Here is a 17849-nt window from a genome sequence, read left to right on the forward strand (position 1 = left end):
TTAACCTTAATTATCTAATGGAGGATAAGAGCAAAAGTTAAGACCGTCTATCTCCACGTGTCCTGAGGAAACCCTAAAGGACAGTAGAAGGGAACCAGCCCCACATTTGCATTTGATACACAGAGGGAGAATGGAATAAAGACAGATTAACAGTTCCGGAGACAATTCGCCCAGGACCCCAGTTCACATTTCAAGATTTCTGATGGGCTTTGCAATGATTTAGGGCCTAGGAAACACAGACTCAATAACACTACGTTCACTTTCCTAACAGCTTCATTCTTTTAAGAATTCTCTCTTCAGTGATTATGTGGATAATTGAAATCACTATAAATTAGCAATGAGGCTGCTGGAGGTAAGGAAAGGAGGGCTTCCGTCAGCAGTGTTGGGTTAATGCCATCTTATTTTTCATAGATTTCAAATTCAGTCCATAAATTAGAAAAATTACCAACTTCTATGCAGATACAGTACTGTTTTTAAGCCTCAATTAATCTATTCAAGTTCAAGCCATCATGTGTGACAGTAGAATATCTTCCTGCCAGACGTTTATGTTTCCTGTTATTGCACGTGAATTCGCACACAGCTGGACACTCCTTTCCCTCTCAGTGTTTAAGAGCTTCGAGGGCTGGTGTTACATGTCCTCAGAAGTGCCTTCCTGCCACCTCACGGGCCACCATCCGCAGACATGTCCCCGCACGGCGCTGCCATGATGTGAACGTGATCGGTCCTGCCTTCCTTCCCACTGCAGAAGTGTTTCCCTTTCGCCTCTGCCGTCATAACTGAAGCTGTCAGCTAGTTCTTTCCCGGGTACATGAACGTCAGAATTTTCCAAAGCAGGCCTGCCTTTCATCCTGCTCCACACGCAGTCTCCACCTGAGTTCACGGCCTTGGTCTGTGGAATCGCCCCGCTGGACAGGGGCTCTGGGTTCCCCACTTTTCTACTCTGTACATGCTCTCATTCCCAGGCCCACTGTGCACCTCCCGCACGGGCCAGCCTGCAGTGGGCCCCTGGACAGGGCTGGACCTGGCTCTGCTCTATGCACCCTGCTTTCTGGGTCTGCATGCTGGGACATGCTGGTGTGTCAGTGGTCCCCAACCCGCTTGCTTTGCTGTTATCACACAGTAGAACCCTGGCTTAGCTCCAGCTTTTGCATCTGTTTTCCTTGTTGTTCCCAATATGATAATTTTTTTCAAGAAAGTTTGCTTTGAGCTAATTTTGCATCCGTGATAGCAGTAATGTTTTCCAGTCTCAAAGTCATTTTGTGAATCTGTCTAAAATACAACCTAAATGTCTAAATGAAATACGAAAACAAATACATTCTACATAAAATGTGTGAAAAAAAGCCCAGAGTGGTCTGTCAGCTTCTCCCATCCTAAACGCTTTTTATACTATCTTTCAGCATCAGGGGAGTACATTTTAAGGTAGAAAGATTCAAGATTCAAGATTAAAAATCTTATTTCAAAGTATTTTTCTAGCTCTTTCTGTTGGCTCTCAATCCTTGGTCCGAATTTAAACCTCTGGTCTTTCATTGTCTTACTTCTGCTTCTTCCACTGTGATGCTTTTTTCTCTCTTTCTACATGAATGTGTTACAGATTTTTCTGACTACATTGTACTCATTTAATTCACTGAATTGTCATGTTAAGAAATAAAACCAGACAATTTTCCTAGAAATACAAGTCTTTGTGTAGAAGAGATGTTAGGATAAATTAACAATGATTCTAAATCTCAGTGAATGTGATCATCAGTAGCTATCACTGACTAATGTTACTATTCGTGCAGAAACCCTAAATACACACTCACAAGGACAGACCGTCACCACTCCAGATTGCTCAGGGCTTCCTCCCATCATGCTAAATAGGGCAGCAAACTTGGCAGTGATTTATATATACCAGGCAACCCATCACCATTTCCGAAATATCTACTGCACAACTACATATAAATGTATATGTAATATAACTATATATATGTATACATGTTATATATATTTACATATACATAATCCCAGACATTTTGCTTAGCATCTACTTGGTAATCCAGTTTTCTATCAATATCTGGCAGTTCATGGGTTTTTTTTTTCTTTCTCTCTTTTTTTTTTTTTTTTTTTGGAGGAAAGTACTTAGTCTTATTATTATGTGGTATCTTGTGGTACCCTGGAATGCACCTCTCTTAGGTGAGAAGCGACCTGTTCCTCTGACCATCGTCAATGTCTTGGATTTTTTTCCCTCCAGCAATTTTTGGGAACTTCTCCACTGGACTTCCACGCTTCCGCAAGGGGACTTTCATCCATGGATGATTCTCAGAATTGGTGTTCTATAGGGAAAGATGGTACAAAATGCCTATTCTGCCATCTTTACGATGTCGCCCAGCATGTAACCTCCTGAGTGGGGCTCTGCTTCCCTAAGTCAGAGTGAGAGCCCAGGGCTAAGACTCTGTTATTCAGTGTTAGGTGCTGGGCTTTACTCCATGAGTCAGGTGGCTTGGTGGACAGCGACACACCGTTTCGGCCATTCGGAGCTGATCTAAGCAGAAGTGGACGGATTCTGGTTTGTATTTGTTTCTACGTAAGACGTACGTCATTCTCATCAGCACTGCTGGGCGTCCCCTATGCGTGGGCTCCCTAAGCACCTCATATATTCTAACTAAGCTCCTCCCTGCATCTGGGGGTAGAGATCATCAACCTGAGATCATAGTGGATGAAACAAAGCTTAGAGAACTTAAATAATTTGACAGTTACCCATAGACAGCCAGTGGGTGGCCTGAATTCAAACCTAGATCCCCTTTACTACAAAGTTCACATTTCCTTTCAAATATTATGTTTATACTTTGTCTTTCCAGTTATGAATGTGACCTGTGTCTTCTCTTATTTCACACAAACTTAATGCTGTGCTTCAATAAATATTTAAGCCACAATCAGAGAAAGAGCTCACCTATGTTAAATAATATTGAGTTCTCTTTCAAATTTGGGCACAAAATTGAGGAATTTTCGATAAAGTGTGCCATTTTTCCAGACCTCCATTTCCTCAGTAGTAACAAGACGAGGTTAGATTAAAATGATTGTCAAGGCTCTGCTAGTTTTTGACATTTTATTATGTTAATCTGATTAGATACTTGATAGATTCATAAACTGAGAGAATCTTTAAAGCCCTTATCACTAACAAACCAGTTTGTGACACGTACATGCTGCTATATTTAAAATGGGAAACCAACAAGGACCTACTGTATAGCTCAGCAAACTCTGCTCAATATTCTGTGAGTGATTTCTTTTCATTTTACCATCATGCACTTATTGTTTCGTGTTTTGATTATGTCTTGCACCTTTTAATGGTATGAATAAATAATAATATTCTTTCTTATAAAATTGAGCTGAATGCACAAGTTCCCTGCTATGAACTACACTTTTACATATTAGTGTTAAACTATATAGCTTGTCAGGAGAAGAGCTATTTTGATGGTGAAGGACTCTGAAAAGGAAGTTGCCAATGCTACTCTGCCATATTTTGACCACCTTTTAAATGTTTGAGATCTCTCTCTTTGATGCTGAAACCATACATTTCCTGGGCCAGATTCATAATCTGTAGCCTTGCTAATAAGTGTGGTCCAAGAACCAAAGGGCTTTGACCATCTCCTGGGAACCTTGCCTCCCTCCAGGGATGCGCTAACAAGATCCCAAGGCCATTCCTTTGCGCAGTACGTTTTGAGCTGCATCTCTCTGAAGTACAGCTCAACTACTCTTCTAAGCCTCTTCATGAAGGAAGATTTCCTTTTTTTTTTTTAAGTTTTGCCATTTTGGAAGAATCATAGAACACTTTTTTCCAGTTTATGTCAGTCCCTGAATTTTCAGTGGCAGCCACTGATGTTGTTAGGTTTCCCTCTCTAAATTCACAGCAGGATTCATTTCGATAGTTGCAAAGGGAAGAGAGGAATCAAATATCTGTTATAATTTGTCATTACTGTTAAAGCCAAGGGCTGGATGTTAAAACCATGGTGATGAAAGTGTTGTTCTTACTATCGAAGAATATCATAATTGTTTTGAAATAACATGGTGATCAAATATTTTCCCCTCAACATCTAAACATTCAATTAGTCAAAATATCAGAGTTGCTATTTTTGGAGCAATAGAAAAAGATCTTGGTAAGTAACTGTGTCTAACAGCATTATATCAGCACTCTCAGATTTATTTAATTTTGTTACTAGACGTCGGTGTATTGTTACCATGTTTTGCGGTTGGTGACTCATCTTCTGTTCAGATTCTAAATCCACTGTGGACGGGCAGTATCGCTGCACTAAGGCACACGAAGGATGTTGACTTTCTGGTCCTCCGCAAGGCCTCTGCCCAGAACACTTACCCAGGTCCTAAGTGTGGCAGGGACCAGGGTCATTACCTAGGACAGTGGTCTTTAAACTTGGCTTTGCAGAGCTCCGGGCTTGGAGAAAGTGACTTAGTTTGATGTGGAAAAGAAAGCACACCTGGGGGCCAGAGCCTGTCCCCTGCCCTGGTCCACGGGGACTGCTCAGCATTTACGCGTTTTCATATTGGATTTCTATAGCATTTAGATGAAGAAAAGCCGCCCGTGGCTCAGTAAATATATACAGTTCCCTAGGTGAGTTTACCTTTCTCTTAGATGGAAAACTGCTTTCATTAGGAAACTTGGTTCCACACAAAGGAAACTATTTTCAGGGTGAAGAGAAAGGGTCACAAGCTGAGATGCCTCAAGCACTAGGAGAGAGCAGACACGTGATGGTCAAGTGCATCTTCCACAAGAGAAAGTGGTCACCAAATAACTCAGGAGGAGGTGCCGTGCCTGGGGGAGAGGTCAGCACACACAGGATGCCTGCTGCCATGTGGCCACTGCTGAGTACTGGAGATCTCTCACTTGAAAATGTGGGGCAAATAATGTGTTCTGAAGCACAATCATTTCTGAAATGCAATGCGTTAATGATAAAATGTGCTGCTTCCATCCCTGACTTCTGTGGGCTTGGAGCCTTGAATCTCACCTTAATGTCATCAGGTCCCCTACAGGCAGGTGGGGGCAGAGCAGCAGGACCCAGCTGGGGTCTTGTGCTGACCTGGAGGATATCTGGGAGTGGGTGGGTAACAGGAGCGGCTGGATGACAAGCCCAGAACTTTACAGCATCAAGAGTTTGTGCACCAAACAAATAGAGATTGTGGGGGAGCCAAGGACAGGAGACAAACAAGTGATGGACCCTAAGGCAGAGGAGGGAGGAAGGCGGTTTGTGGGCGTGAGCACCGGACGACCACAACCACAGGCGCCAAACGGGGGAGCAGGTAGGCAGGACACTAGTGGGAAAAAGGAGGTGTCTGTGTGTCACCACAGGCAGGGCCAGCTTTCCAAGCCCAGCCTGCACCTGCTCAGGACATTGTTCCCACCCAAGAAGCCAAGACACTATACACTGACAGCATCCCCTTATGGTGTGATGAGCGCCTGGAATTTCACGTTCCTGGAACCATGTGGACCATACACAGCCTTCTCTTCATATTTATAAGATTGGAAATTAGCAAAAATTGAGCCTTATTCTGGCAGTTGAGATTCGAGTGTTTACACATCCTATAGTGAGTAAAATGATCCTCTAGGTCATTCTCCTGAGTTTTCCTCTCTGGCACTGGAAAGCCAGCATCTTCATTAATAAAAACTTCGGGGAAAAAAAGGAAGAAAAAAATTGAATGTGTAACAGCATGAATAGTGGCACCCACTTATGTATCTTTCCTAGTTTACTTCTGTGCACAGTGACAAAGCTTTACAACTTTGTGCATAATTTCAAGTATTTTATCCATTTTCTAGACATGGAGGAGGAGATAAGTTTTGTGAAATAGGCTTTCTTGAGATTTTGGAGGGCTCCTTCGGCACGTATGAGTCTTTCAACATCCTGTTTGTTTTATTTCTAATGTAGTAGGCTTACAGTGGTGTTCATACATTTCCAGAATTTCTTCTTTATTTCTAAGTATTAAATATTGAAAAAGACTTTCTTCTCTTTTTCATAGAGTATTATCAAAACTGTATAACTAAAAATAAATATTCTCTCAGAAATATAAAAATCTAGCTAAACAGATTGGGTGAAAAAGAGGTTAACACAAAAACCTGCTGTGCTCAGTTCCTGTTTGTGCCCCACCAGGAATTTGGACTTGAGGGCAAAGGCTGACCTCTCTCAGAGCACGGGAGCTGACACTGTGAAATCACCTCTTAGCTCTTCAGCAAACTGCCATACTGTCTAAGCTACTAATTTGTTGGCATTTTTTAAAATTTAATTTAATTTATTTATTTATTGGCTGTGTTGGGTCTTTGTTGCTGCACCCGGGCTTTCTCTAGTTGCGGCGAGCAGGGGCTACTCTTCGTTGTGGTGCGTGGGCTTCTCATTGTGGTGGCTTCTCTTGTGGAGCAGACTTCAGTAGTTGTGGCACGTGGGCTCAATAGTTGTGGCTCGTGGGTTCTAGAATGCAGACTCAGTAGTTGTGGCTCATGGGCTTAGTTGCTCTGCGGCACGTGGGATCTTCCCAGCCGAAGATCGCACCCACGTCCCCTGCATTGGCAGGCGGATTCTTAACCACTGCACCACCAGGGAAGCCTGGCATCTTTTTTTTAAATAACCAATTGCTCTTCTAACCAATATAGAAAGGGGAACGATGTGTACAGAGCTGCTCCCAAGGTACTCACCATAGAATGAACAAAAGGTTCTCTAAAAATCAAACCCAAGTGACTGAAAATGTCACTTTTACTTCTATTATTTTAAACGATTTATTGGAGGGGAATCAGTTAATCAATTTCCAATCAGTCAAGGCATCACATAAAGATGTGAACGTGTGTAGGGAGGGTATAGGCTGGGTTTGAGTCTGGGATACACAAAAAGATGGAAGATAAATTTTGCATATTTTATAATTTAGCCTATGGCAAACGCTATAAATAGATAACATTTTTCCATTCAGTAAACTGAACTGTCATAGTAAGCAGAGTGTGACAGAGACTTTTATACTCACTAACTAAAGCATTCTGGAAATTATCTAAATAATTTAAATCCACATGTATTTGCACTGATGATGCCTTCTGTTGTGTCTTATATAACTACCTGTACAGGTCTCATGTCCCCATGTGTGTGCGACTGTGGAAGGACGTCCTCTTTAACTTGTCAACCTCTTGCCAAATGAAGCAATTTGAGAGAAGAAGTAGTGTTTCCACATGCATGAGTTTGGCTGTTTGTCTAACTCTGCTTTCTCGGTTTAGGTTATAAAGATGAGGTTTAATCAACAGGAATTGGTGCTGTTCTCAGCATAATTGACAACAATAGTTTCAGTTAACTTCTGAGTATTAGATTTAATCATCAAAGGCAAGACCTTCGTCCAGAGGTCAGGTCTGAAGATCTGTGACGCTGGGTGGCTCTCCGAGGGCATGCAGGAACGTCCGGCTCCACTGTGCTGTTGGTGGCCAGGGACCAGGCTGGCTCTGCTCCTCAGGTCACGTGTGTAACAATGGTGGAAACAGGCTTTCTTAGGCTAGGACTGTCCATGCTGTGTGTCTCATCCCTAAGCGGGTCAAGGGGGTTCTAAAATTGATCAGGAACGTGGTAGGTCACGTTTATGTATTGTGCTTCTATAAAAATTAAAGTTACTTTTATCCTTATCCACCCAAGCTTCTTATGCGTTGCTTTTCTCATCTCTGTATTTTAAGTGATGAAGTTCTCTAATAATCATATTTTAAGAAATTTATTTTCGTGAAAACTTCATTTTTCCCCAAATAAGACACACTCAATACTAATAAATCAACAAGCTATTTTTCCTTATCCCTGGATGTAGAGATGAAAGCTTTTGGAAATTGTATATTTATTATTGCATTATATTTTAATACAGATCAATTATTTTAAAACAATCATATATATAAAGCCCTAAATTTTTCAGTTTTTTTTTTATTTCTAAGTTATGCAATAAGAACTATGAGAAAAGAACTTCATTTTTTGCAATGAATGTGCCTCCAGGAAAAACAGAAGACATTTTTGTTTTGCGAGAAAAAAATTCTTTGTAATTTTCCATGAAGGTATTATTAGTTAATTTATCTTGTTAATAAACCAATTAGGAAAAAAGAAGTTATTTTCTCATAGTTCTCATTGCATAACTTAGAAATACCTAGTACATAGTATATTCTGGAACTTAAGTTATTGGAATTGCTGGTATGGGTTAGTTGTGCTTAATAGATTTTCAGAAATACTGAGAAGCACGCTGTTTTATTCAGTTATTGTCATACTAGTACTGCCTAATGAAACCATAGCATCTCAGTGGCATTCACAACTGTATCACCTGGGACTTTCCAGATGAACAGAACCTATCGGATTCCCATATATCTACATACGTGTGTTAAGAGATTCATTTCAGAGTCGGCTGACACGGTCATGGGTCCGCAATCTGTGGGGTGGGCGGGAGAACAGGGGGATGAATGGGTGGGAGTTGGTGCTACCATCGTGAAGCAGAATCCCGTCATCAGAGAAATGTCCCAGTTTGCTTTCACGTTCTTTCAGCTGATTGCGTGAGGCCCCCTCACATTACGCGGAACGACCTCATTTGCTTAAAGTCAGCTGTACATGTTAGCCATCTGCACGATACTGCACAGAACTACCTGCGCTAGTGTTTGATACAGGGGACTCTTCGGGCCTGTGAAGTGACTTGTGTGACACTGTAGTGGTGGATATACGGCACTGTGCATTTGTCACATCCTGTAGAAACATAAAGCACAGCATCAACGTAATGTATGCAAATTAAAAAGATTCTTAGGGGGTCAAGAGACCCTGTGGTAGAATACAAGATGTGGCCGAGAATCTAACTGTAACAGTGTCACGGAAATGGGGGAGGAGAAGGGGCTGACACTAGTAATTCTGGAAATGAGTGTGGCTTGTAATGTGAAAGGCGAAATAAACTGTGCTCTAGTGGGTAGAGCGGTTTCCCACAGGGATACGTGTTCACAGCTCCTGTTTGCTCGGGCTGAGCACCTAGGCAAGTGAACGGTGGGTCCCTGCTGGAGTGCGAATCTACAGACAGATGAGGGGAGAGATTAGGAAGGTCCAGGCAGTCCCATGTCAGAGATGGAAACATCACGGTTAGCTTAACAAAGACACAGATGGTCATGCATGGAACTCTCAACCTGGGCTATCATATGCCTGCTACTCCTTGCTCTGTCCGCTGAGAGGGCCTATGTAAATGGTCGGATAAATAAATAAACGAGGAAGAATAGACGCATCTCCTGTGCAGAGTAATTCCAAATAATTCACGTAGATACTTGAGGAAGGGAAGCCTGACTCCCCACCTTGTGAGCCTGGGCTGCTCATAGGCACTTGCCTCCAGAAGGTGCAGAGTGGAGAGCGGGACGTAGGGGAACTTGGGTGGGAAACCTGATAAAGGTCATCCCAGCCAGACCTTCAAGGTCAGCCTCAGCAGCGATAAGGTGCTGATAGTGGGGTTCTCTGACGTGAGGTGGTGAAGTGGCACTGTCTCTGGTTTTCCTCTCCAAAACCCAGAAGCCCACTACAATCATGAGAAAAACATCAGAATAATCCCAATGGAAGAACATTCTACAAATTACCCGTAATACTCAAAACTGCCGAAGTCATTAAAGACAGGAACGTCTGAGAAGTGGTCTCAGCCAAGAGGAGCGTGAGGAGACACGATAATTAAATACAGTGTGGCATCGGGGACGGGATCCCGGAAGCTGCAGAGAATGTGGGGGGGGGGGGTAACAAGGAAATTTCAGGGAAGTAGGGACTTAATAACACAACAGTACTGATTCATTAGCTGTAACGATGTTACCTACCGAGGGCCACACCAGTGCAGCGCACATATATGTAAGATGTTAATCACAGAGGGAAAGGGACGTGGGGGACACGCAAACCCTCTGTGCTATTTTCACAAGATTTTTGTAAATCTAAAACCATTGTAACATAAAAGTTCCTACAGAAAAGGTCTCAGAAATGTTTAAACATACAAAAGTGAACAACTTTTATTCCAGTTTTTAATTTTTAATCCCTGAAAACAGTTTTATGATAGCTATGAAATTTATCTTACCTAGTAATGAAATTGTTTTGCATATTACATTAATTCTTTTTCTGAATAAATACGTGATATTATTACCAGATATTTTCATGAAACCCAATGGAAAATTAAGAAAGAAAGGAAGATGCGTTAAAAATGGTAGAAGGCATAGATACGCCCCCCTACTCAAATATGAGATTAAGTTTAGATGGTGGTTAAACACCCTCATGTCTATTTTCTCTGGTTGCATTTAGTAGCAAGAAATTGAATCTAGAGACACCATGGTTTTACGTAATCAATGAATACTGAAATTCTCCTACTTTTATAGAAAAGGAATAACTTTATGTCAGAGTTGGCAATAAGCAGATATTTGCAGTTCTTTCAAATACAATCTTTAAGAGAAATTTTGAAAAATAGTAGTGAAACCAATGACAAATTTCTCACGGACCCTAAATAACTCATATCGTCACGTTATAAGGTCAAGACGAAGTTGCCCTTGTATTTGCTAATGAATTGTCCTTACCCAGCGTTATGAAAATCAACCTCCTTGTGCTTTCCAATCAAACCACACCAGGCCCACAGTCCATGAGACCTATTTATGGAAAATAGCATATTGTGTGTCATGTTCGATGATGGCTGAGCATTGTCCATCTCATTTCTTTCAAAGGCAATAGTGACAACACACTCCATTCCATGTGCACGTGATCACATGCTCTGCAGTCTCACACAACAGAAAATGCACAGAGGACAAGAGAGCTTGCTGTCCCTACGGCTGGGAGGAGCAATGATTGGAGGTGTATAAAGTCTTCTATTTTGGAATCCACCATACATTTTCCTTGGAAGTCTCATTTACCTAAACTGTTATATTTTGATTCCATATTTTTTATACTGACAGGATGTCAATTTTCTGTGACAACTCTTAGTTTTCTTGTTTATCACATAATTAAAACAAACTCTCTAAAACCACTTAAAATAAAACAAGGCCTATGCATTTCTGTGCTTTTAAGTTCATGCCCATCATTTCGATATTGCAGTGGCCACTAAGTGAATCTGTGTTAGATATTTGTACCCTGATTTATCTTTGTATCATCCACTCTGATAAATAGCTTGCTTTCTTACATCACTCTCTGACTCCAATTTTAAGTTCCAGAGAGAATTATTCATGCATGTAGCCTTTTAAATAAAAAGTGAAAGATTGGTCAAACTTTTTTCAAGAGATAACCGCATGAAAGGCAACTTTTAATTACGCCTTTCAAGTTTCTTCCGCAGCTGCAAAGTGGGGTTTCAGAGTGGATGCTGGGAGGGGCCAGGCCTCGAGGAGGAGGCGGGGCCTGTCTCATCCTGCCAGGATGCCTCGTGGAGGGCACAGGGCCTGGAAGTGAACGTCCTCGGCTGCAGAACCATGGCCGCGGGTTTACTCTTCACAGAAGCTGGGGTTGAAGAGGTTCAGCTCTTTACTCTATCCTGGGAGTTCCTGTCCTTACAGGTGGCGGAAAACAGGTGCCCACAGGATCCGCTGCCTGCTTTCTTGTGTTTTGCTACGTTCTCCTCTCTGCCCCTCGATGCTGTGCTTGATGGCCTTTCTCTGTCTTTTCAGACGACATCCTTTGCGGTGCCGTAGCACATGGATTTCAGGACTGCCTGTGAGGAGGTAGGTTCCCTGCCTTTCTGCTTTTGAAACTGGTGATAGACAGGGAGCGCTTGGCCCTCCCTTACGTGCATGGAACACGGCTTTCGGCAGGGGGATGGTGATGGGCCCAGGTCGTTCCCCAGTTCCAGCATCTCCGCGAGCCTGGAAAACCCCCGAGCTCCTGGGAAGCCCCGAGTTTCCAGCCTTCCTTTGAGATGGGCGCATATTGCTTTGGACTAAGTTGTCCTCCGTAAACTAAGTGCTGACGGCTTCAGGGAGTGGAAGAGCTGCAACTCATTCTTTCTATATAAACGGTTATAAATTAGAAGACATCCAAGGTCCCTTTCAGCACTAAAATCCTTTGATTTTATGATCCCAATATTCTCTGAGTATTTCAGTATTAAGTATTAATGCACGGCGATTCCGACTCTCTGTAGAGCTGTCATCACATTCAGTGTGAGTTGATGGGCCACGTTGCTCTTTCAAGGATGTTAAAGGCCACTGAAGTGCGTAGTCAACAGTGCGTGAACTTGGGTCCTCAGGGATGCAACTCTTTTATTTTAGGAAGAGAGATTATCTTTTCATGCAACCTTCAAAGTGTTGTCTTTTCACTCTTCAGGCAAAATGCAAATATTCATATGTTAAAATATTTCATATTTGCTTGAAAGCTTTAAAATATTTTAGTATGTATAAGTAACCCAAGAAAAAAACAGCTGTAGCTACCTTACCTATGACAAAGTTTAAAAACTCGCCAATGTTAACATCTGTGAAAGCTGTTCTTTTAGTGAAAAGTCATGTGTTAAATTTCTTGCAAAAATATTAAAAAAAAAGTTTGTCACAGCAGGTTCAATTTTAGGTCTTTCAAAAAAATAATAAATTACTTTCATACCATCAATATTTATGATTAATTTTTATTTATTTATTTTCAAAGTTTAAGTATAATAATACGTTTTAAAATACTTTATACACATCTCTATGCTAGCACTTTTCAAATTATATTTTTTCATAGCTATTTGTTTACCAACCTATCTCACATGCTACCCTGAATATTGTAAGGTCAGAATGTATAAGTTATTCATCTTTTAATTCAGTCCCTTTTGGGTCTTTTTTTAAAAATAACTTTATGTTTTAGAAGCTTAAACTTAGAAGCATAAATTTTAATTGTGTCATTTCTAATTGTAAATTTAGTACATGGTATCATACTGTTAATTTTGAATGAATGTAGTAAACCTACTATTTCCTTTAAAGTGTGATCTTACATTTTGGGAGGTAAAGCACCCATCAGTCTGAACTGATATTTGTGTGAATGAGGCAGACGTGAAACAAACAAAACAGAGACTCAGGTGGTAGAGACTGGACAGCAGCCAATGTTTTGGACACATAGTTCACTTTGGACTTGAGAGGCTGCGTACGATTGATCTCCCAGATCGTTTCTTAAGTGAAATGTTTTGATTCATTGATTTGAAACCTATATCAAATTTTAGCTAAGGTTCAGTGGTGGTAGGTACCGTGCAGGTCCTCCTATACTTGCTTCCGTAGTAGAGGTTCCTGCTGTCTGGCACTGCTCCTTTGAGGATTTCTCCATGTCAATGCCCCCCACATGGAGCAGACCTTCTCAGAACTGTCAGAGCAGTTCCCACATATCTGCCACAGGCTGGCTGGCCTGCAAGGGAGGCAGGACACCCTCGGACTCCCTGAGGAGCATCCACTAGCCCTGAAGACAGACTGCAGTCAAAGAGTTCGCCAGAAATTCATAGTCTTAGAACCTGTTTAAGCAGACTGGCACCATAAAGACAATTTAGCTCAACTCTGTTGCTTTGCAGATGAGCAAATGGAGACGTTTTATGAGATGCCGAGCGCTGTTTAACGAATTAGGTAAAAAGCCAAACCACAATGTGTAGCTTGGATGCCTGCTTCTGAGTTTGGGCCTCTTTCAAAAGTACTACATTGCTGAAAATTATATCAAAGGTACATTAAATAAAACTTGCTTTCTTTTGACTGTCTCTTGACTGCTGCTAATAAAATACTAAAGATGAAAATTTGATATCCACACCCATCAGACAGATCCAGCTAGAATATTACCACACCGATGTCAGGAAACCTCTTCTTTGTGAAGGAATAGAAGTGTGGCTAGATAAGTTTCATTTAAACATTTTAATTATGTAATACAGACTTTTTTTTTTAAAGAAGGGTTATGTATTATTTTTAAAAAGTCTTCTCTTAAAAAGAAAATGTTGTAATTATTTTAAGGAATTGGGATTCAAGAGTCTGACAAAAGCAAAAATGAAGAAAGAGAATGCAATTGGGACAAATGCAAAACCCACAATGTAGAAGAAAAAGTGGATGCATAGCCAGGCAGAGTCCCTGACTTCTCTGCCTTTACGCATGTTCTCAAAATAACTATGTGGTCCGATAAGCCAGCGTTCTCTCTTTAGTCTGGGTTTTCCTCACAGTTCATTTTCATGTCCACACTCTTTAAAATAAGATCACATCTGGGTGTTGACTATGAAAATACATATTTCTCTATAACATATTTAATAATTTAATTATTCATGCACGCATATAATGTAATTAGTCTCTCACATAATAAAATATTATCTGTTGCTATGATGCAATCAACAAATATTGAAAGAAATCCCACCATGAATAAAAGACTGTACAAGGTCTTAAATTAATAATATTAAAAATGAAAAGAGTAATAACTTATTAAGATTTTCTTGAAATAACAATATACAAGGTGAAGTCAGAGGATGTGACATGCAACTGAATGTCATGGAAGTCACTACACGTCATGCCTAAATACATGATTAATTGTTAGGTAGATGTATTTACTTAACGAAAGCCCCAAATTCCAAATATTAAGGACTCATCTTTGGATGGAAGGGTCTCTGAAGCCTTCAAGGAGATGCAAGTGCTTGAAAAGTGGCTAAAATTGGGCTAAGGCACCATCCCAGCAGGGAAAGATGGGATAAAACTCAGTTTGAAACATCTTGTGGGAAACAGCATTCAGTGGGCTTCTGCTACAAGATGCTGCAGTATAAGGAATTATGTATTACTTAAAACTGCAGGCTTACAGGACACATTAAATTATATTTGGCAACCAAAATACAGAAATACAAGGATTCCTACAAGACTATCATGCATATGGTGGTCTCTGCCTACTGTCTGGCAGTTTCTTACACGTGACATTGCAAAGTCTACATTTCAAGGTTAAAGGAACACAGATATTAAAGTTTCATGAAAACACAATTTGTGTTCTTTAGAAGATTAGAACCTAAATTAAAGTCAACTTTTAGGTAGAAAGTAGGTGATAGTCTATATTTTAACTCAACCCTTTCCCTTTTGGATAAAATTACTTTTGCGTTCTCTAAGTATTATTTTCTCAGTTTATTTTATTTATTTTAATTTTTTATCTTTATGTGCAATTTATTGATGAATATCAATATTACAGACAGATTGTAATAAGAATAATATTAGTAATAATAATATCAGCTAACCTCTATTCAGCACTTATTACAAGCCTGGCACATTTTTTTTTAAGCTTTTTATTGGAGTATAATTGCTTTACACTGTTGTGCCAATTTTTGCTGTACAACAAAGTGCATCAGCTCTATTTATACATATATCCCCATATCCCCTCCTACCCGCAACTCCCTCCCACCCTCCTATCCCATCCCTCTAAGTCATCACCAGTCATGGAGTTGATCTCCCTGTGTTATGCAGCAACTTCCCACTAGCTATTTTACCTTTGGTAGTGTATATATGTCAATGCTACCCTCTCACTTCGTCCCAGCTTCCCCTCCCCCCCAACCTGTGTCCTCAAGTCCGTTCCCTACATCTGCATCTTTATTCTTGCCCTGTCACTGGGTTCATCAGTACCATTTTTTGAGATTCCATGTATGTGAGTTAGCATACGGTATTTGTTTTTCTCTTTCTGGCTTACTTCACTCTGTATGACAGACTCTAGGTCCATCCACCTCACTACAGATAACTCAATTTCATTCCTTTTAATGGCTGAGTAATATTCCATTGTATATATGTGCCACATCTCTTTATCCAGTCATCTGTTGATGGGCATTTAGCTTACTTCCATGTTCTGGCTATTGTAAATAGTGCTACAATGAACATTATGGTACGTTTCTTTTTGGATTATGCTTTTCTCAGGGTATATGGCCAGTAGTGGGATTGCCGGGTCATATGGTAATTCTGTGTTTTTTAAGAAACCTCCATACTGTTCTCCATAGTGGCTGTATCAATTTACATTCCCACCAACGGTGCAGGAGAGTTCCCTTTTCTCTGCACCCTCTCCAGCATTTATTGTTTCTAGATTTTTTGATGATGGCCATTCTGACTGGTGTGAGATGATACCTCAGTATGGCTTTGACTTGGATTTTTCTAATGATTAGTGATGTTGAGCATCTTTTCATGTGTTCATTAGCCATCTGCATGTCTTCTTTGGAGAATTGTCTATTTAGGTCTTCCACTCATTTTTGGATTGGATTATTTGCTTTTTTGATTTGAGCTGCAGGAGCTGCTTGTATATTTTGGAGGTTAATCCTTTGTCTGTTGCTTTATTGGCAAATATTTTCTCCCATTCTGAGGGTTGTCTTCTAGTCTTGTTTATGGTTTCTTTTGCTGTGCAAAAGCTTTTAAGTTTCATTAGATCCCATTTGTTTATTTTTTACTTTATTTCCATAATTCTAGGAGGTGGGTCAAAAACTATCTTGCTTTGATTTATGTCATAGAGTGTTCTGCCTATGTTTTCCTCTAAGAGTTTTATACTGTCTGGCCTTACATTTAGGTCTTTAATCCATTTTGAGTTTATTTTTGTTTATGGTGTTAGGATGTGTTCTAATTTCATTCTTTTACATGTTGCTATCCAATTTTCTGAGCACCACTTATTGAAGAGGCTGTCTTTTCTCCATTGTATATTCACACCTTCACTGTCAAAGATAATTGCCCATATGAGCGTGGATTTATCTCTGGGCTCTCTATTCTGCTCCACTGATCTATATTTCTGTTTTTGTGCCAGTGCCATACTCTCTTGCTCACTGTAGCCTCGTAGTATAGTTTGAAGTCAGGGAGCCTAATTCCACCAACTCCATCTTTCCTCTCAAGATTGCTTTGGCTATTCGGGGTCTTTTGTGCTTCCATACAAATTGTAAAATTTCCTGTTCTAGTTCTGTGAAAAATGCCATTGGTAATTTGATACAGATTGCGTTGAATCTGTAAATTGCTTTGGATAGTATAGTCATTTTCACAATGTTGATTCTTCCAATCCAGGAACATGGTATATGCCTCCATCTGTTTGTATCATCTTTGATTTCTTTCATCAGTGTCTTATACATTTCTGCACACAGGTCTTCTGCCTCCTTAGGCAGGTTTATTCCTAGGTATTTTATTCTTTTTGTTGCAATGGTAAATAGGAGTGTTTCCTTAATTTCTCTTTCTGCTCTGTCATTGTTAGTGTACAGGAATGCAGGAGATTTCTGTGCATTAATTTTGTATCCTGCTACTTTACTGAATTCATCAATTAGTGCTAGCAGTTTTCTGAAAGTTTCTTTAGGGTTTTCTATATATAATATCATGTCATCTGCAAAGAGTGACAATTTTACTTCTACTTTTCCAATTTGGATTCCTTTTATTTCATTTCTTTCTCTGATTGCTGTGGCTAAAACTTCCAAAACTATGTTGAATAATATTGGTGAGAGTGGGTACCCTTGTCTTGTTCCTGTTCTTAGAGGGAATGCTTTCAGTGCTTCACCATTTAGAATGATGTTGGCTCTTGGTTTTTCATATATGGCTTTTATTATGTTGAGGTAATTTTCTTCTATGCCCATTTTATGGAGAGTTTTTATCATAAATGGATGTTGAATTTTGTCAAAAGGTTTTTCTGCATCTATTGAGATTATCATATGGTTTTTATCCTTCAGTTTGTTGATATGATGTATCACATTGATGGATTTGTGTGTATTGAAGAATCCTTGCATTCCAGGGATAAACCCCACTTGATCATGGTGTATGATCTTTTTAATGTGCTGTTGGATTCTGTTTGCTAGTATTTTGTTGGGGATTTTTGCATGTATATGCATCAGTGATATTGGCCTGTAATTTCCTTTTTTTGTGGCATCTTTGCCTGGTTTTAGTATTAGGGTGATGGTGCCTTGTAGAATGAGTTTGGAAGTGTGCTTCCTTC

General features: G+C 40.2%; 1 protein-coding gene across 1 annotated transcript in view; it reads left to right on the forward strand.

The window, feature by feature from the left end:
• Nucleotides 1-8393: 8393 nt before the first annotated feature.
• Nucleotides 8394-17849, forward strand: part of SNTG1 (syntrophin gamma 1) — a 213324-nt gene continuing 203868 nt past the window's right edge. Inside the window, exons 1-2 of the mRNA XM_057736980.1 lie at nucleotides 8394-8527; nucleotides 11293-11509. Coding sequence (XP_057592963.1) covers nucleotides 8394-8527; nucleotides 11293-11509 — 351 coding nt within the window. The remainder of the gene's footprint in view (nucleotides 8528-11292; nucleotides 11510-17849) is intronic.

The sequence above is a fragment of the Hippopotamus amphibius genome, chromosome 5 (assembly GCF_030028045.1).
Source record: "Hippopotamus amphibius kiboko isolate mHipAmp2 chromosome 5, mHipAmp2.hap2, whole genome shotgun sequence".
Classification (NCBI taxonomy): domain Eukaryota; kingdom Metazoa; phylum Chordata; class Mammalia; order Artiodactyla; family Hippopotamidae; genus Hippopotamus; species Hippopotamus amphibius.